The sequence below is a fragment of the Uloborus diversus genome, chromosome 5 (genome assembly GCF_026930045.1).
Source record: "Uloborus diversus isolate 005 chromosome 5, Udiv.v.3.1, whole genome shotgun sequence".
Taxonomy (NCBI): domain Eukaryota; kingdom Metazoa; phylum Arthropoda; class Arachnida; order Araneae; family Uloboridae; genus Uloborus; species Uloborus diversus.
Genome location: NC_072735.1, coordinates 94,839,733 through 94,858,550, shown reverse-complemented (window position 1 = coordinate 94,858,550; position 18,818 = coordinate 94,839,733). Strand labels below are relative to the sequence as shown.

Sequence of the window (18,818 nt, the reverse complement as noted above, 5' to 3'; positions counted from 1 at the left end):
ACGATGGCACACGTATTTACATCCAAATACGCAAAAACACAGCGTGAATGCCTCACAATAAACAGAGCAACGGCTCAGACGAATCTCAGACAGTTAAAAAGCATAACTGACTCTCCTCTCATTCACAAGACGCCCGGCGTTTTATACCAGCAAGAAATTTCCAGAAAATCCTACAACGTTCTACCACTTTCTCATATTTTCTTTTTATTCCTTTCACAAATCTTATCATTCAGAAATGGGGGAACCGTATACTTCAGTCGAATGTTATGGGGTTGTATGAAAATTACAAGAAACTATTTACAGATTACGTTACTAAGATAATTTTAGATGAAAAATAATGGAATAAACGCCAAATTTAGCCAGATTACAACAAATTAATCACAAAAACAATTACTATTTACAGAATTTGTAACAATATCATATCGACAAGTGGATCGATATCGACCAATTTTGATTCTCCTTAAGAGAAAGTAGGGTTGACGCACACCTAAGGAAAAACATGAATAAAACCAAATTTACACAAAAAATTATTATTTTGTTTAATTAAGTTTTACTCCAAAGCATGAAGAACAGTTTGTAATCAACTAATTTGTATAAATGTTTTAAGAATTTCTTTATCATTTATTTAATTACACCACTGATGGAGGGTAATGTTGGACATGCCCAAAATTCGGATAGAGCATTTGAATGTCTTTTTTTTTTTTCTTTTTCCCCCTCTCTAAAAGCTGGATAAAGTGAATCGGGCCTAACCGTTGACATCTTCAATTTTTGCGATGTGTTAGTAATACATTAAAGAAAAATTGAAGTGGGAGTTAAACCTAGAGCGTAAAGTTTTATCATCATTGCCTTGCCAATCCTAAGGTACTATTCACATGCGACTAATGTTATGATCCCCCCCCCCCCCAGAAGGTAAATTCTGGCTGCGTTTGTTCTCAGGAAAGACTTAATTCCCGTACGCTACGAATGAGTACCACTCTCGCATATAAATTAAATCAGCAACTTTTTAAATATTTTATGGCAAATTCGATGTCAATTTTTCTGAAACAAATGCTTGAAAATTAAATTTATGATCATTCATCTCGCTTTTGAATGTTCTACTTCAACATACCATCGAGTGCCATCAATTTTAACTCCTCCTATATATCAGTATTGAAAGCCTTGTAGCATTTTTTTTTTTTTTTTTTCAACACAGCACAAATCTTTGGGAAAGTAATGGTGCTGGGCAATTTAGCAAAAAGGTTCAACTGTGACCTTTAGTCGAAGAATCATAAATATTTACTGCTCCAATTGGGAGAACTATAGTGATTGATTGTCTACTGAATAATCTGAATTCCAGTGCTGCATTTTTAATAAGGCAAAAGTAGGCAGCTACCTACACGACGAAATCCAGTTGGGTCATTCTCAGAAAAATATTCATTTTGAGCTCATAAACTTCAGAATAATTTAAGTGGGTGGAATCAGATGAAATAGAGATATTTATATATGCAAGGACTTTATAAAAAAAATATTGGTCCTGTGAATCGAAAATATTTTTTGAACATTGATTTCATAAAAATAAGATTCTAGTTCTTAATGCTTAACTGATATTTGAGTTTATTTGCATAGAAATATTCTCAAACTGGAAAGCAATTTATGATCACGCAGTTTTCATGTATTATTTTATTTTATTTTTCTGTAAAAACAGATGCAAGAGAATGATTGATGCAAGAACCCTTCTCTAATTTTATGCTTTCATTTAGATTCCGAGTAATTATTTCCGACAGATTAAAGACGCAAATATGACACAATATTTTTCTGTGTTTCCAACTCTAAATTACTAAACTTTTTGGTGAATTTTTTTTTATTATTATTATTTCTCTGCGATTCTGTGAAGGAAATTGATTGTTGTGAGGGAATAACATCAACCGCTAGGGACAAATTTGAAATAATTACGTAAACTAAGTTTTAATAAAAATTTAGTTGCAAATAATTTCTGTTAATTTAAAAGCTTCAACATTTTGAAATAACACGAAAATGTAAACTCATTGTTTGTTTGCTTCGAAATAACTTTTTTCAAATTTCTTTCTGACAGTGGGGACAAGTGAGAAAATGACATTCGGGTACTGTAGACTTGCATTAAAGACATTAAAATATATATAGAGAAATTTTACTTTTAATAGTCTTGTAAAATTCTATTCTGAAAAGTATTTGAATCCCTAAAAATATGTATCAGCCATAAAACGTTCGTAAATTATTATAGGGATATGAAAATGACCGTTTCTGTGAGAATGACCCAGTTAAGGATGGCTAAGTTTTTTACTATTCTTAACAATTCTTAACAACAAAATGAACATTTTATTTTCCGCACGATATTTTTTTTAATTCTCAAATAACTTTTTTTTTCATTCATCTAGAAAGTATAAATTACTCAAATGAAATATTAAAAAAAAAATAATAATAATATGAAGGCAACAATATTTTTACGCGCCCTTATCACTTTTTCTATTACGTTGGGACAAGGGCTTCCTTATAGGCGGGCAAGTGGGGGCTCAAGCCCTCCCCCCCCCCTTTGGAAATTGGAACCCTTGCTTTTAGTACTTTTTCTTTGCAAAAATGTAAAAACATTTCTTCTCCAGCCATTAATGAATAATTTATTAAAAATGTCAAACTTTAATAACTGTAATTCTGTACTGAAATCAGTTTCTTCTATCCTGCTAAACCAGGGGGTAAATATCTGAGCCCATCTTAAAATTTTGCATATGGGCGCCCTTGCTTTGGGAGTAATTACGTGACTGATTTAAATTTTCAATGATTAATGCAAAATTCGAGGGGGCTTTTATAGACCGCGATAAAAAAATTCTAAAGTATCCAGACCCCAACTAAAATTACTTGTCGATCCCTTTTACTGACTTATCGGTCAGTTGATCCACCTTGCCGATTAGGGTAAGATTTGCAGTTATAAAGTGGGGTTCCTGCGAAGTGGGGGGTGGCAATTATCAAAGGTTCAAGAGCGAAAGAATGCTGGTACATTCGTCTTCGGAGATTGATATAGAGCGGTTTGGTAAATTATATGTTTTAAAACGCATTCCTTAATTTTACAGAAACTTTCCAACTTAGCAATTAAGCTACTCTATGTGTCTTGTATTCCTTAATACAGTTCGTTCCCATTTTCTTTTTCTAGAATAAAATTTTGCGTGTAGTCATTTTTCAAGGATGGTTTGCAAAAACATTAGCTAATTTTACGCACTTTCTTCATACGGAACGTTTGAGAACTAATTAGAACTGCAATTCAATCTGAAAACCCACTGCTCTGTTTCCATGTTGTTCCTAAATGACTACGACTTCAGATGATATTTGTGAGAATATTAGTTTTATTTACGACAGAAGTTGGGGATAAAAATTAATCTAGCGGAGTTAAAAATCTTGTGAGATTATGCTTTCAATCCCGCTAAAAATTGCGCGGCATACCGATGGATTCGGGATTGAAAACCCTAATAATAATGTTCAAGACAAATTAATGCATTTCGATGCATTATTCGGTTCAAAAAAAAAGAGATTCAAATGAAAAGGCAGTTTGAGCAATCGTGAATGAGATACTTATGTGTTCATGTTTACTGCCGTTCTACAATCCGATTTCTATTCTCAAGAGCAACTGAACAGAAACAGATGTTTTTTTTTCTCACACGAAAAGGCAGCTGTGAATACTGGAAAAGCGAAAAGAGATAAAAGAAACGTTTCCCATTCCGGGATAAAAATTACAAATGAAATTATAATTTGGCTACAAAAATATTCGGTTGAACTCTACATATAGTAAGTTTTCTTCAGAATAGCTTACAAGAGAATATGCTTGCCGCTTGAATATCTGCAAAGGAAAATTCAGCCAAAGAAACAAATATTACAGTCGAACTCGCTTATAACGAGTCCTGATTTAACGAGAACTCGGTTCTATCTAGCATCTCACTTTTAACAAGCAAACCCCGCTTAAAACGAGCAGCAATATTTTTGTAGCTCATAAATTTTTACTGCCTTCCAGCAAACTGATGAGTGTTAGATCCTTAAAATAAGGCCTGATGGCTTTTTTTTTTCCAAATTTGTCGTTGGAGTGGCATTGAAAAATTACATATTTCTAGAAGGCAATGTTATCACTTCTGAGATACTTATTTTCGGTTATATTGTATCTCAAATTCAAGCAAATTCAAATGAAAAAAAAAATCAATGAAAGCGACCACAATAACAGAAATTGAAGAATTTGTAGCTGAACTACCATCAACATGTTCAATGTTTTTTGATATGCAGAAAAAAGTCAACCGTTTTTCAAAGCCAGGGGTGGGTGAAAATAACGATGCTCTGGCAAATGAATATTCCTCGAAAGACATCAATAATGCAAGAAAGAGACATTAACACAATTCAAAGGAATTAACCAAATCATTTGGTTAGTAGAAGTTGAAAACAAGCAAACAATTATGCAAGAATTTTAATGATTTTTTTTAACGAACCCGTTTGGTACGAGCACTCGGTTACAACGAGCAAATATGGTAGTCCTTTCTAGAGTTCGACTGTATGATCAAAGTTTACACATAATCTAAATCAAATGATACATACTCTTAAACTCACTGCCGTAATCTGAACTATAATTATATTGTTGCATTAAAATCAGGAAAAAAACGTTTATTATAGCTTGGTTAATCGCAATTATAATGAATACTTCTTCAAGACTTTTTTTTTTTTTTTTTTTTTTTTGTGGGCGTTTTTTTAATACTTTAAAACACTACAAAAGTAAGGCATTTTGTTCTATTTTTTACTGCCATCGGCGAAAAATGAACAAATCATTTGCCTAGCAACTGCTTTTCGGAATATTACCTTTAAAAAGAATGGGATTTTTTAATTACCGATTTCAAGAGCGAATTCTGCATGGGTCTGCTAGTTTTAATCTACTGCAAACAATAGCATGTGATCTATTTCAGCATTTTCTGAAATTTTTCAAATTCAATTATGAAATTCAACACGACTTCTCCATGTCATAAACTTTCAACAATTTTATAGACAGCGGCGACATCTCCATCATTAGATTTTTATAATACAGTAAAAAATAAGATCCACTTTTAGAAAAATCGCGATCATAAAAACACCCTAAGAATTAGACTACGTGTTATCGAATGTCCAATACGTTTACCTTAAGAGTCTAGCGCAAACTTGAATAATTAAAGCATCGCTTGTAGGTTGATACAACTGACAGGTGCGGTAAGTAAAGATTTCATCTGGCATTTAAGCTCACAAAAATCGTGTTATTTCTGAACATCTAATCATGAAACTGAAAGACATCACTTTAAAAAGGTCAAGTTATTGGTTTCAAGGCAACCAGTTAATTTATAATAATTCGTATTCAATATTTTTTTTTAAATTTGCTTTCTTTATTTTTTTTAATAAAATAATTTATTTTACAAGCTAATTTTTAAATTAATATTTAATATTCTCCATATGAAAAAGCACTTCAAATTTTATATATACAGGTCAATGTTTAACCCTTTCAGAGGCGCGTCATTAATTTTTGAGAAATCTTAAGAAAAAACACCACAAATGGGTTATTTGATCATCTAGACATAGATTTTTCAGTTTAAAAAAAAATTTCAGAATTTTTTTCACTGGGGGTGGTGTCCCCATTTATTCACACACCCCACCTGGGGAAGGACAAAAGCATGTTTATGCATGTAAAAATGAATTTGAATCTTTTCGAACAATATGATTGACTACCTAAGGAAAAAAGAAGAAAAATGATTCACTCTTTCAGCGCTAATTAAAAATTTTAAAATCTGAAAAAAATTCCAATTTTTGGGGTAAACGAAAAATTGAAAATTTGATGATTTGAACAAGAAATTGAGCCTACGAAAAAAAAATTTTTTGTTATTCTGCCATCTAATGTTGTTCACTGAACTTAAAAGAAGAGGACTCAAGCGATTTGGATTCAAAAAATTCGGAAAAAAGAGAGAAAAAAATTCATAAATTAGTGGTTTCACAGTGCAACCACTGCCTTTGAAAGGGTTAAAGATAGTACATATTAATAACTAGAAAGTCTCCCGTCATGGTAGGACGGGTGAAAATTGCTTCTACATTTGAACGAAGCAATTGTCTGTTTGTTGATATTTTGATAGTTGAAATTTTAACCCCAACTCCAGTGGATGAACCCTAAACTCCAGTAGATAGCATTCATTGCGGATCACTTTTAGCCCAGTAAATTTAGGATTTTTTGCACAAAAAATTTATAATTGAGAAATGTCTCAGAATAAGTTCCTCATAACATGTAGAGTAAATCCTAAAAAATCCCCTAAGATCCCATGTGAGCTTCCATCCAAAGTGGCGGATCAAAAAGATGGCCGCCTAGTACTTTTTGTTTTCCTTATAACTCGGTCAAAAATGAAGATTTTTCAGTTCTAAAAAAAACTGTATGCTATAAGAGTAATACTGTTTCGATGTCTACCCTAAAATAATCAATGAAAAAGTTCAAACAGTTGTTTTGACATCAAAAGCTAAAATTTCAATTTTCTACGTAATATGTTACTAGAATAAAGGATTTTTTATGGTATTCTTTTGAAAATATGATTTGAAAAATGATTGATGTACTCCATTTATTGAATAATAAAGTAGCTTTTATTCCATTTCTAAAAGAAATCTTGCTATTTCTAACTTTGGAATGAGAATATAAGAGAAAAAAAAAAGGACCTTATAATGAATTTTCAAAAAAAAAAAAATGCAGAATATCATTTACTTAGAACTTTAAAAACTGACATGTAATTCTTTTTGAAAAGCATGTAAAATATATAAAGAAAAAATAGTAATGTCAGTAAAAATCTAGGAAAAAAACATCAATATTCAATATCACCCTCATCTTAAAGGTCTGCGTTTTCATTGGCATCTAGATCAGTCTCACTGAATTACTGTTAATTTGTCACAAAACATTAAATGTGGAATTCCTTCGGAAGAAGCTTCGGGAAGGTACAAAAGCGTTGTGAACAGTCCACCTTCTTTCATAACACACCTCCATTTAATTAGATTCATGTTTTTTTTAAAGCCACTGTTGTACTTTTGAATAAACACAAAATGGATGCTATGAATCTACTGCTGCAGTTGTGGGTGGAAGAGTTGCCAGGTTTTAAATTTTGAAGAAGGGTTTTGGTTACTTCATTATTACAGCGGTTATATCGTAAGATGTCTAGAGAATCAAGTTACTCCCACCGAAAAGATGTTTCAGCAACACTTCTGCAATCTGGGTGACCTTTTTTGAATAGATCAAGTTAAAACTACTGAGCTGTGGGATCAGAGGAAGCAATTTGAGAATTTCCTTTAGCAAACTGAAAGCTCAAGATTTACCCTTTCTAAATATAGCTGACGTGGAGTCGGAGTCACATCTTGTGGCTGCGTGGAGCAAAAGAAAAGGATCCGTCAAAGGACTCAAGGCTTCTTGCACTTTCAATATATTGTACCATTTTCCTTTGTATTAAGTTGGTTTGGGGGTAAAAAATAGTTATGTTACAGACATACCTCTTTCACTTTGAATCGAGAACAGAGCTGTATCGTTACCATTACTGTGACTGGTCTGGAGCTGATCTGACATGTTTTTATTGCTATTGAGCAAATTAATAAATTGGCTTCTCTATCCACTTGTACAACAGTCATTCCTCCTAATCGGAAGTACTCCATCATAATTTGATTTAATCTTGATTTGTTCTCAGAATTCCGCAAAAAGTTAGTCCATATAGTCATTCCCACTACTTCTCTTCAAACAGCAGTAGTCTCAGACATTTTCGACATCACCCTTCCTTGTTTCTTCCCAATGTTAGTTGGTAATGCATCCGCGTATCCATTATAAAACACTGCTTCACATAAAAAGAAGTTTTCCTAAAGACACCTGAATTATTTGAGGAATATGTTTTTTTTTTATTATATGTCTGACTCGTCTCATGCCAATGCGTGCATAAGAATCCCTCATCTTTAATGGACAAAGAGATTGGTGGTGGGTGGCTTAACAAAAGGCTCTACTGATTCAATGATAGCTGCCACGCTTGAGTTTTTATCCTTTCTCAGAAAAACCCAACCAAAAAGCAAGGGTAGTTGCTGGGCTAATTCATATTTGAGGTATTTCATAAATTATCATTTGATTTGAAAACAGCAGCATCCTGATCAAAAACTGTGGAAGACTGAAGAGAACGCTCATTTCTTAATAAAAACCCTTTTTTTCTTCTGAAGTTTAACTCCCTCAAAAGAACTTCCTAAAGTTGAAGGCAGTGATCTTTCGCCGACATTTTTTCCATTGTCACATAATTATATGGACATATAGTTTTTAAAAAAGTCATTCATGAGTAACTATTTGCTACCTAAAATGCACAAAAAATACCATTTTAAGATAACAATGATCTTTTTATTTAAAAAAAAAGTTTTGAACGACTTTTGACCAATTTCTATCGTTAGTGTGAGTGGTTTTTTTTTTTTTTTTTTTTTTTTCTTTTTTTCTTTAATTCACCTAATATTACAAAAGCAATTCGGAGCCATTTTAGAATTTTGGATTGTTTCAAGGAGCTAAACAGATCAGCATTGAATTTTCATACCCAAAATTTTGCATTTCAGAACAAAAAACAAAATTTGCAGATCATATGCGTTTATAGCTTTTTATGGGGAAATGTCGGTAAAACACAAGCACCAATTCAAACACACAAAACATTTTTTAAACTGAAAAATAACAACTATTGACTTCCATACGATTTCTGAGAGAAAATAAAATACCACAAAAATGTTTAAAAAAAAGTTATTTATTTTAGTAGTTTATGTGTTTTGCTGCATGTCACACAGAAATTTCAGTTTTTGGTGTCAAAACAAATGTTAAAATTTTTTTATTGGTTATTTTAAGTTATGTATCGAAACAATATTACTTCTAGAGCCTAAAGGGTTTTTTTTTCTTTTTTTTTTTTTTTTTTTTTTTCAGAACTGAAAATTTTTTATTTTTGACCGAGTTAGAAAGAAAACAAAAAGTACTATGCGGCCATCTTTGATCCGCCATTTTGGATAGTAGCTCACGTGGGAACTTAGGGGACTTTTCAGGATTCGTTCTACACATGTTCAGGAACTAATCCTGAAAAATCAGCTAATTATAAAGTTGTGGTGCATCGACCCTATTTTTGGCCAAAATTTGTTTTTTTTTTTTTTTTCGTTTCTTTATTTTCCTAAAATGAATCTAACCAGTAAAACAGTTAAGTTACATTATCCAGTTCAGCCTTGTCAGAATAAAGCATTTCCCTGCATGTCAAACATTACCAAAAAATATAATCAAATTATCATGCTATGGCGCGAATTTTTTTGTTGGTGACGTCAGCGTTACTCGATCAGAGAATTCGCTATTCTATATATGAGGATGAAATAAGATTTTCTTTTATTTTAAAGCAAAATAGGGTGCCTCATTCTGCACTTTTTTTTTTTTTTTTGAGTGTAATGTAATGTCTGCCAAAAGTGCACACTTCAAATGAACATTAGATTTTTTTTTCTTTCTTTATTATCATCTGTGAGGAGCATGGCTTCAAAATTTTGAACGAAAAATCCTCAAACGATTACTAATTTTAGTTGCAGTAAAAAAGTTATATTTTTGCATTAGAAAATGTCAACTGTGATGAAATCCGATGTTTAAACCTCAAAAACCAGTTAATTATTCTTGGAGAGGACAAAAATGCATCTTTAGTGCTTGCAATGGGAAGCAAATTCAGCTGATTTTTAACATTAAGCTGATAATTTATGTAAGAATTTTCATTCGTTTCATGTTTGAATTATAAGTGTAGGCAGATCACGTTTCATTGCAACTGGATCCTCCCTATTTCCATACATATATGCTAAAATATACCACTAATTCCCCTTCACCCCCCCCCCCCACACACACAATCTGGAAAGAAGAGGCGAGACGGACATGCGTCAAGCTGCACTAGGGAGACACGCTTTGCACTTCTTTTCCGTAGTGAAATATAATTACTGCCAAAAGTGACCAGTCTCCATGGACATTACAAATATGCATTCTGGTTAAAAACAAATAATATCTTCTGCAAAAAGTACATGGAATCAAAATTTCAAGCAAAAACACCAAAAATGTTCATTAATTTTAGTTACATTAAAAAGGTACTTACATTAAAAGGTTACGCTTTTGCTTTAGGAAATGTCAGCGTCAACTTATGATGACACTTGATGTACCTCAAAAGGTCAGTTGAATTAGTATCATTGATTGCACTGATCTTTGACCCAGATTACACTTGTAATCCAAGTGTGAAAAATCTAAAAAGTCAGCTTATTGTACTGAATTTACGCCCCATCACTGTTAAAACTACAGGTTGCATTCGACACCTTTCAAGGGCGAAACGCTTGTTAACCAGCGGCACCCAATACGGAGCCGAAATGGCACCTTTTAAAAAATAGGCAGCCAGGGTGAGAGAAAAGAAGGAACCTTCGGAGAGAGAAATGGTACCCTTACTGTAGATCCTCCTCCCCCCTACCCTGTATTGTGTGCGTTTTTGAATACAGATGCGTATTTATTTATTTATTTATTTATTTTTAATAGTTTTGTTTTGATTCATGATATTCTACGTTTTGGACATTTTTCACATTGAGTTCAGTACTGGAAATGATTAAAACTTGTAATTACAGCATTTGAACATATTTCAGAGTTTTCAACATAGTTAAGAAGTTCTCATTGCTTTAATTCATCTGATCGTGCTCTAACTCAATGTTTCTCAACCTCTTTTGACACACGGGCCGTTAAAAGCAAATGAAAAACTTTGCGGACCAGTGAAATCTTTATCCTTTTCTTTAAAAAATCATAAAATAAATAATAATAACAACAAAACTCTGTGGCCGTTAAAAACTTGTGAAAAAATTCTGCGTACTGATGAGTTTTTTTTTTCTCTTTTTTTACAAAGTAGTATTAAAAATAAATAAAACAATAAATATCCACCCCTTTACTTGGTATCAAAGAGCTGTCACAAATATATTATAGTTTAAAGACGAGTAATTATTTAAATGTGAGAAATTATACATTCACTACAATGACCCGTACCGAAAATGAAGTAGAGAGATACTTATGAATTAGTTACATGAAGAGCCAAAAATATTCTGGGATATTACAGTTTCGGAAAAACAAAATCGTTTCATAAACGTTAATCAAGAGTAACAAAATAAAATGCACATAAAGTTTTTCGTCAGTTTAAAAAACCAAAAGAAATTTCTAACGCTATCGAGACATTAACCGCTAATAGGAAATGATTCGAACCCTTGATGGAAAAAGCAAAAAAAAAAAAAGCTAGACGGAGAGATTTTTTTTTATTTATTTATTTATTTATTTTGCTCGCTCTTAGACGATGCACAAGAATAATTTTTATTCAGGTTTTCCCTTGTTGATTACTGATAATCTTAATGACGGTTATTATTTTGTTGATTAAATGTTTAAATGTTGCTTATGGAGTACTCAAGAAAATAATGACAGATATTTTTAGTAGCGTTTTGAATGATGGAAATTTCATGACAGTAACGATTAACTGAAACTAAATGAAAGTAACGGTAACTGAAAAGCAGTAAATATACTTTTAAGCACTTTTAACTATGTTTGAAAGCTCTAAAAGCTACAAAGTGATCAAAAGCTGTACTTACTTGTTATTTTAGATTTTAATCCTAGAAAAGTTGAGTTTTAATCCAATAGTGTATTTCATTCAATGTGAAAGTCACATAGATGCAACCTATTACTTGTCCGCTATATTGAAGTGGTTGAATGTATGTCTATGTTAAAGCGCATGCGCAGCGAGTCGTTCTGCGATTGCTTACTTGTTTGGCTCCCCTGTCTATTTCTTGGCCAGCATGGCACCCTTGGCACCATGCTTTCACCTTAGAGAGAATATGTTCACTCGTCTGGAACCCCTGGTTATAACAGTGATTGCAAGCACCGAAGGAGGCATTTTTCCTCCACTTCAAGAGAAGTAGAATGACCTTTTGAGGTTTGAACGTCAAATTTCATCAATGTTGGCATTTCTTTACTCTTAAATATGACATTTTTACTGTAGCTAAAAGGAATATATACTTAGTGTTTTTGCTCGAAATTTTGAGGTTACAGAATTATTTGATGTGAAAAAAAAATCTGTAACGACCTTGGGTATTGAGAAGTTTGGGAATTTCGCTCTGAAAAATAAGTGCAAACGGAGGTACCTTAAAGGTTAACATAAAGCCCTAGATCGCAGCTTAAGTTGCGACACGACCGCCATCTTGGGGCTAAACACCGTTTTCTTCACACGTTTGCTGTGATAAAGTTTTGTTTCTTGCTTGTGGTGCTTCTTCACTGTGAATTAACATAGAGTTAATAAGAAACTACACACAGAAATCGAAGTACACTGCATCAACGCAGCAAACATATAAAGAAAAAGGCGTTTAGCCCCCAAAATGGCAGACATGTCGCTAATTACAGGGCCGTTTTGTCGCTCCTTCTCAGATTGCTGGAATGAAGGGGAAAGTGCTGCTTTAGAAAAGATGTTGGGAGATAGGGTGGGGGGTGAAGCTGAATGAAATGATTCACTTACACTTATAATCCAAACATGAAACGAATGAAAATTCACTTAATTTTACCTTAGGAGTAGGAAATAAGGCAGAAGGGAGCAATCGGCTCCAGAGAAAGTAAGGCCCCAATACGATGCACAGTTCAACTTGGCCTTGATAGATGGCTGCACCACCTCTACTACCTAGGCACAGTTCTGAAAGGGAGAGAAGCCTCTAGAAACTCTGCACCAGGGCTTAGTTTGTATCAAGGGGAGAGGCGATCGCACCTCCCTTGACAGACCCTACATCGGTAAGTTTTCCGAATTAGAGTCTTAAAAAGCAAGTATAAGCCATCTTTGATGACGTTAAAGAAAGGACTGGGGTTCCAATCTCCTTCCCAGAGATTTTCAGAACTAAAGGAACAGAAAGGCAATATCAGACGATCTTGGATGATGTTAAGCGGCCGATATTTTTCAAAATTAAGGTCTTAAAAATGCAAGTGCAGACATCTCAGATAGAGTTAGGGGAAGTAATGAGATCAGTGACTTTCCACCGGTAATTTTTCGAAACTGAAGAAGTTCCAAAAAGCAGTTTTAGACGTCATTCAATGGTGTTAGAGGGTAGGAGTTTCGAAACGTTCCGCCAGAATTATTACGAAATTGAAGTTCTAAAGCGCAATTTAAGAATGCTTCTTTCAACGGGAAAAGCAATAGGTTCGGGGACCTCCTTGGATAGACCTCTATAGTTTAGCTATTTTAAAATTTAAACAAAAATGATGCGGCAGCCCCTCAACCCGAACCCCCCCCCCCCCCCCCTTCCCAAGCATGTGTAAATCAGATGCGTAGTAATAGGTAAGTTCAAAAAACAATCGCTCCCTCCTTGAAAAATTTCTGGATCCGTCCTTGGTTTCTATGGAAGCTCACAGGAGCTGAATTCCTGCATTCTTCAACTTTGTAATTTTAATGTTTTAGCCGAAATCCAATTCTTTTAATATATATATATATATATATATATATATATATATATATATATATATATATATATATATATATATATATATATATATATATATATATGAGGAAAATAGGCTCCTCTACTACTTTTGCTAGAAATGAAAGGTGCTCTTCTTTGCTTCTATGGTAACTGTTAGCAACTGACCACAGGACCTTTAGATCTAAATATTCAACAAGTATACTCCCCATATACTTCTAAACTCCTTTATGATTTTCATAATAAGTCCTCCAAATATTCTTTATGTCAATGGTGCAGTGGAGGTGACTGGGGCTTGGCACAGGGACAAAAATAAAAGCTAAACTTGAAGGTAGCCTAAAATAAAGTGTTCAGTTGTTAAAAATTGAACGCTTAACTTCAGGTAATGTTTGAACAACTTAAGGGAAGAGGCTTCGAAGGCTCTCTCCAGAAACTTTCTGAAGCTGAAGTCTTAAAAGAAACGGCTAGGCTGTCTTAGGGGAAGAAAGGCGAGGCCAGGTATTCCACCCCTAAAAAAATCCTGAAACTGGTGTTTTTAATGCATATAATTAGGCCATCTTTAGTAAGGGTACGGCAAAGAGTTCCCGAGTTCTTTCCTGGGGATGGGATTCAGATGTTACACATGATAAACTTTTTTTTCAACTGATAAGTACTAAAAAGTCGGTTTTAGGCTTCCTTTGGTGACTTCGGACTTTCAGAGGGAGATTCGGAAAACTACTCCCCAGAGTTTTTTCTAAATTGAGGTCTTATAGATGAAATTTTACACAGCTTTACTGATGTAAGGCAAAAGGGGTTCTCTTCTAAGAAAAAAATATGCAAAACTGGAGTCTTCAGTATGCAAATTTCGGCCATCATCTTGAAGTAAGGAGAAGGAGGAAGTGTGTTTGTGAGTTCTCTTTGAAAAACTTTTTGAAACCAGAGTTTTAAACTTTGCAGTTTTAAGCTGACTTTGGTGGCATTCAGGTACGGGTAATCTGCTCGGGAAGCTTCTGAAATGAAAATCTTAAAAGCGTTTAGGCAATCTCCAATGATGAAAACAGAGCAGGGGAAGGGGGAGGGAGAGCAGTTGCCCCTCTGATGGATCATAGCCTGGGATACAAATATATGTGTCCAGAAAACAATTGTTTTTGACCACAACTATCAAAGGTTTAGTTATAATTGATACAAGAAACATTAACTAAATCTGTATTCAGGACAGTATATCATCTGCAGCAGTACTAAAAAATAGCCACAATCATGATAACTCAACCAAAAAAGGCATACAAATTCATGAAGTCTTTTTTTTTTTCAATTTTTTAAATCAAAAATTCATTGTGAAATGAAGAACAATGCATTTAGTGTGCATTATAACTTTAACATTTCATACTGAAACATCAAGTATTTTTAAAAAAGAAGAAAGATTTATTGTCTGATAATGTTCGCTATGGAATCAACAAGTAACTAGTTAAGATGATTTTACTAATGGAAAACTTTGATATGCGTGTTTTGTTCTTTTCAATGTGACTAACCTTAATTTAGAGGCTAACACACAGCTGCAAGAGTAAACTGGTGCACATGCAAACCGATGGATGCCTCAATTTTTCCTGCAAATTGGATGTTCGCTTTTCCATCCCATTGGCAGTCTAACAGTATTTATGTTTTTTTGCGTGCAATGTTAATGTCACGATCAGTATTAATTAACTTTAGATTAACTGAATCCAATTATTTAATGCATTGACAGCTGAAAAATACTTTTGTAGTTCTGTTCATCTCCAAGGAGCAGCTAAACATGCACAGGGATAGTAATCCAAACCTAAAAACTGGCAATAGTTTTGATCTTAAAGCCTTTCAGCTTGGTCAGTATTTCAAAGTATTTAGCTTTTATGTTCAAAGTATTTAGCTACACTTCATAGACATTTTTAGTCTCCTACTTATAAATTGTAAAAATATAAAAATTAAACTTTTTATAAATTTATCCTCCTACATGATATTATCTCACCATAGCAATGAAAAAAGTTTAGTTTTGTTTAAAATTTCAAAAGTTATAGGAGTAGGTATATATTGCAGGCACGTGTCATGCCACAAGCGAATGCCCAAACAGCTGTAATGTTCAACAGCTTGATATTATTACTTATGCTTTATAATATTTGTTTGTTGTATTATTTGTGTTTTCTGAGTAAAACGGGTTAATTCTAGTAATTGGCACGTTGAATAGAAAAAATTTTATGCAGCAAAAACAAATATGTAATACATAATACTGATTAATTACAAAATTACGTTAAGAAATGCATGTCTTAGCAACATGTTAAGAAAACAAATAGAGACTGAAACTGGGGTCGAAATTATGCAGTGTTAGAAAATAATACTAAAATACCTCCAAGTTTAGTTTTTGGAAGCAAATACCGTGTTTAATTTAACAGTTCATTTAAATGAATTGCATTCTTCCTAGCAGCAAAACATTCCATTAGAGAATCGAAAAATGTTTTAAGTGAGTAGTTTTGAAAAAAGTATAGTCAAGGGATCTATTTCTAATAATAATAGCTTAAGCATGACTAACAATGGGAGGGGGGAAGCTGTGTGGCGTTGACTTCAACATTGGAATTTTTAGCGGAGTGCTGCTTTAAAGACTTTTATTCTCCTTTGGAAGGTGCGCCATTGCTTTTAGTGAGATCGGAAACCTTTTCTAAAGTATCTCTATATTAAGATCAAAGATCAGTATCCTGCGATAGCTAACAACTATCGACCCATCTGGAACAATAAATACTCCAGCGACCGAAAGTCATTGTGAAGAAAAAAACATACATCATCACAAAGCTGAAGCACAGTTAATAAAGACTAAATATTTGTTTTCTTTTTTAAATAAAGATATGAGGAACAAAACAAATTCAAGTCTAAAAGACTTCATCTTTTATCAAAAGATTGTTTAAAATTTTTCAAAATCAAAAAGAGTCAAGAAGCTAGATGATTTTTTTCAAAAAAGCAGATTTCAAAAAAAAGCCAAATTTCTCGATTTTAGCTTAAAAAAGTCAATTTGGCAACCCTGCTTACTTCTTGTAATCTATCTCTCCATGCATGGAACTGTTTGCTTGGTTTCGAAACTGAAGAAGCGCCAACAGCGGTCTATTATTAATGTATAAGATTCAGGGTGACAGTGTTATCATGGCAATACTCCTTCGTGAAGCATGGTTTTTTCTTTACTTTGCCTGGGGATACATTTTCCGGGCCAAGTCGTCCTTTGAGCGACTAGTAAATTTGTTTTACGTATTTAAAGTGAAAGTCAAGAAAAGAAAAAACCTATAATTCATACTTCCTGTCAATTATGAGCATACAAATCAGAAATGAAAATTAGTTTTGGACTGCCAAGATCGGCTTGGTTTGCTTGGGCGAATCGCACGTCACTGACACATTATATGTTACGGTCTGTAGCGGCAAAAGAAATGGAAATATTTGCTCAAGTTAACTTGAAATTTTCTGCAAAAGTTGCAACAATTCCAATTTAAAATTATTTTACAGTCTCAGTTGATCACAAGCACATTTATGCACCAAAATAATTTTTAAAAGACATAGCTAAAATATTTTTTAAGGAATTAAAAAAATGTTCATGATTGAACATGTGAATGACTCTACATATTTGTTATGCATCAGTATCGTTTAAATTATTGATAAAATAACAACAATACTATTTTATTCTTCAATGATTTCAATACTAGAATCAGCTGTTATGCATATTTTAGGTATGGCAATGCAAGTGTTTTGTCATAATCAAAAAACTATATCCAGAAGTGATCAGAAATTACCCCATTTAAGAGTTAATTCTTGATCGTTGGAAATTTAAAATGTTTCACAGAATGTTTCAATGTGAATGAAGAATGCTGCATAGGACCCATAAATCATCTAACTTTCCCGAAAATTAAAATTCAACATGGTTGTCTTTCGATAAAGATGTCATTTCAAATATCATTAAAATTACTTCATTTGAAACTACATATTAAATATGTATAAGGAAAATATCATACCTAAGGCTACGGCTAAAGGAACTAAGCATGCATTGAGGGTCTTCAAATATACCGGTTCAATAAAGTCTCGAGGCAGGGCACCTAGAAATAGATATCCCAAAGCATCAGCAACCATCAATTGTCCGAAATAACGAACAGAATTAGTTGGTGGCTTAGGTAATTTTCTCATCGTCTCGGCTAACTTTTCCATGTAAGCAGGATCGTCATTAGCATCTTGGACATATTCAGGTATCCTCCAGAGGTCTCGTACCCATCCAGCTCCGAAATACCCTCCAACAGTCATCCACCAAACAAATGCATGGAAATCTCGGCCTAAGTAAAAATGATGCAGGCCGAATAGTCCACCAACAAGCCACAGAAAGTATGTAATGAAGAGACTTTTCTTAGCCATACTAAAACAGAACAAGACTTCGTCTAACTAGTAAGTTTTCGTCATTTTAAACACCCGCCATCCTTTTAATCGTCGTCACCGATAAAATTCAGCTCTCGCCGCTGGATGACACCGTCCGTTAAATACAGCTAAATCCAGTCGCCATATTTAAAAAAGGTTGCTAGATTCTTTTGCTTATCGCCATATTTGGCGGTAAGCAAAATGAAGCAGTTCTTTTGATACAATCGTTACGGATCAAGTTAAGTTACTTCATTAATGGTGTACAGTTAAGAAAAACAAAACATTTAACAAAAACAATTTTTTTTTTAAATAATTTAAATATATTAGTTTATAATTGAACTTAAAAAACCATTCCTAAATTGTGTTTTATTCATCCAATTCGTTTTAATTAATTAAAAAATATTTTTAATGTCACATAAGAGGTAAAAGCCCCAAACAAACAAACAATTACACAGTTTAAATGCAGTTACTTGTTGCAGTTTACTTCACCGTGAAATTTGGTTACATGTTAGTTGATTAATATACTTATGGTAGAGTCATATAGGGTCATAAACTTTTCATACAGGGACTCTAATAACTCATTGGAGCTATCTGTACAAAGTCCCCCCCCCCCGCAAAAAAAAGAGACACCATAAATGAAAGAAAAGACTCTTTTAAATTACTCCCTCAACCCCCCGAAAAAAAATCAACGGCAAAGTTTGTGCCATGATCTGCAGGGGGGCCCATTCCTTCAAGAGTGTGATACCCCTCCCCCCCAAGAACGAAACCAAAATACCTGAAAAGAAAATTTTAATGGCAGCGCAGTTCTGTCCCATGACCCCCCCCCCCCCAACACATACAATCATGCCCGTCATATGGGTGATCAGGGATTCAATTGCCCTTTCCCCCTGGATTTTTGAAATGTTTCTGAAATTGGGCAT

The 18,818-nt window shown here is 33.6% G+C and overlaps 1 protein-coding gene across 1 annotated transcript in view; it reads right to left on the bottom strand.

Moving 5' to 3' along the window:
* LOC129222158 (dnaJ homolog subfamily C member 22-like) overlaps positions 1-18,002 on the bottom strand; it is a 38,040-nt gene extending 20,038 nt beyond the window's left edge. The window contains exon 1 of the mRNA XM_054856615.1: positions 17,508-18,002. Within this exon, the coding sequence (XP_054712590.1) occupies positions 17,508-17,898 (391 nt within the window). The 5' untranslated portion in view covers positions 17,899-18,002. The remainder of the gene's footprint in view (positions 1-17,507) is intronic.
* Between the last annotated feature and the right edge of the window lie 816 nt (positions 18,003-18,818).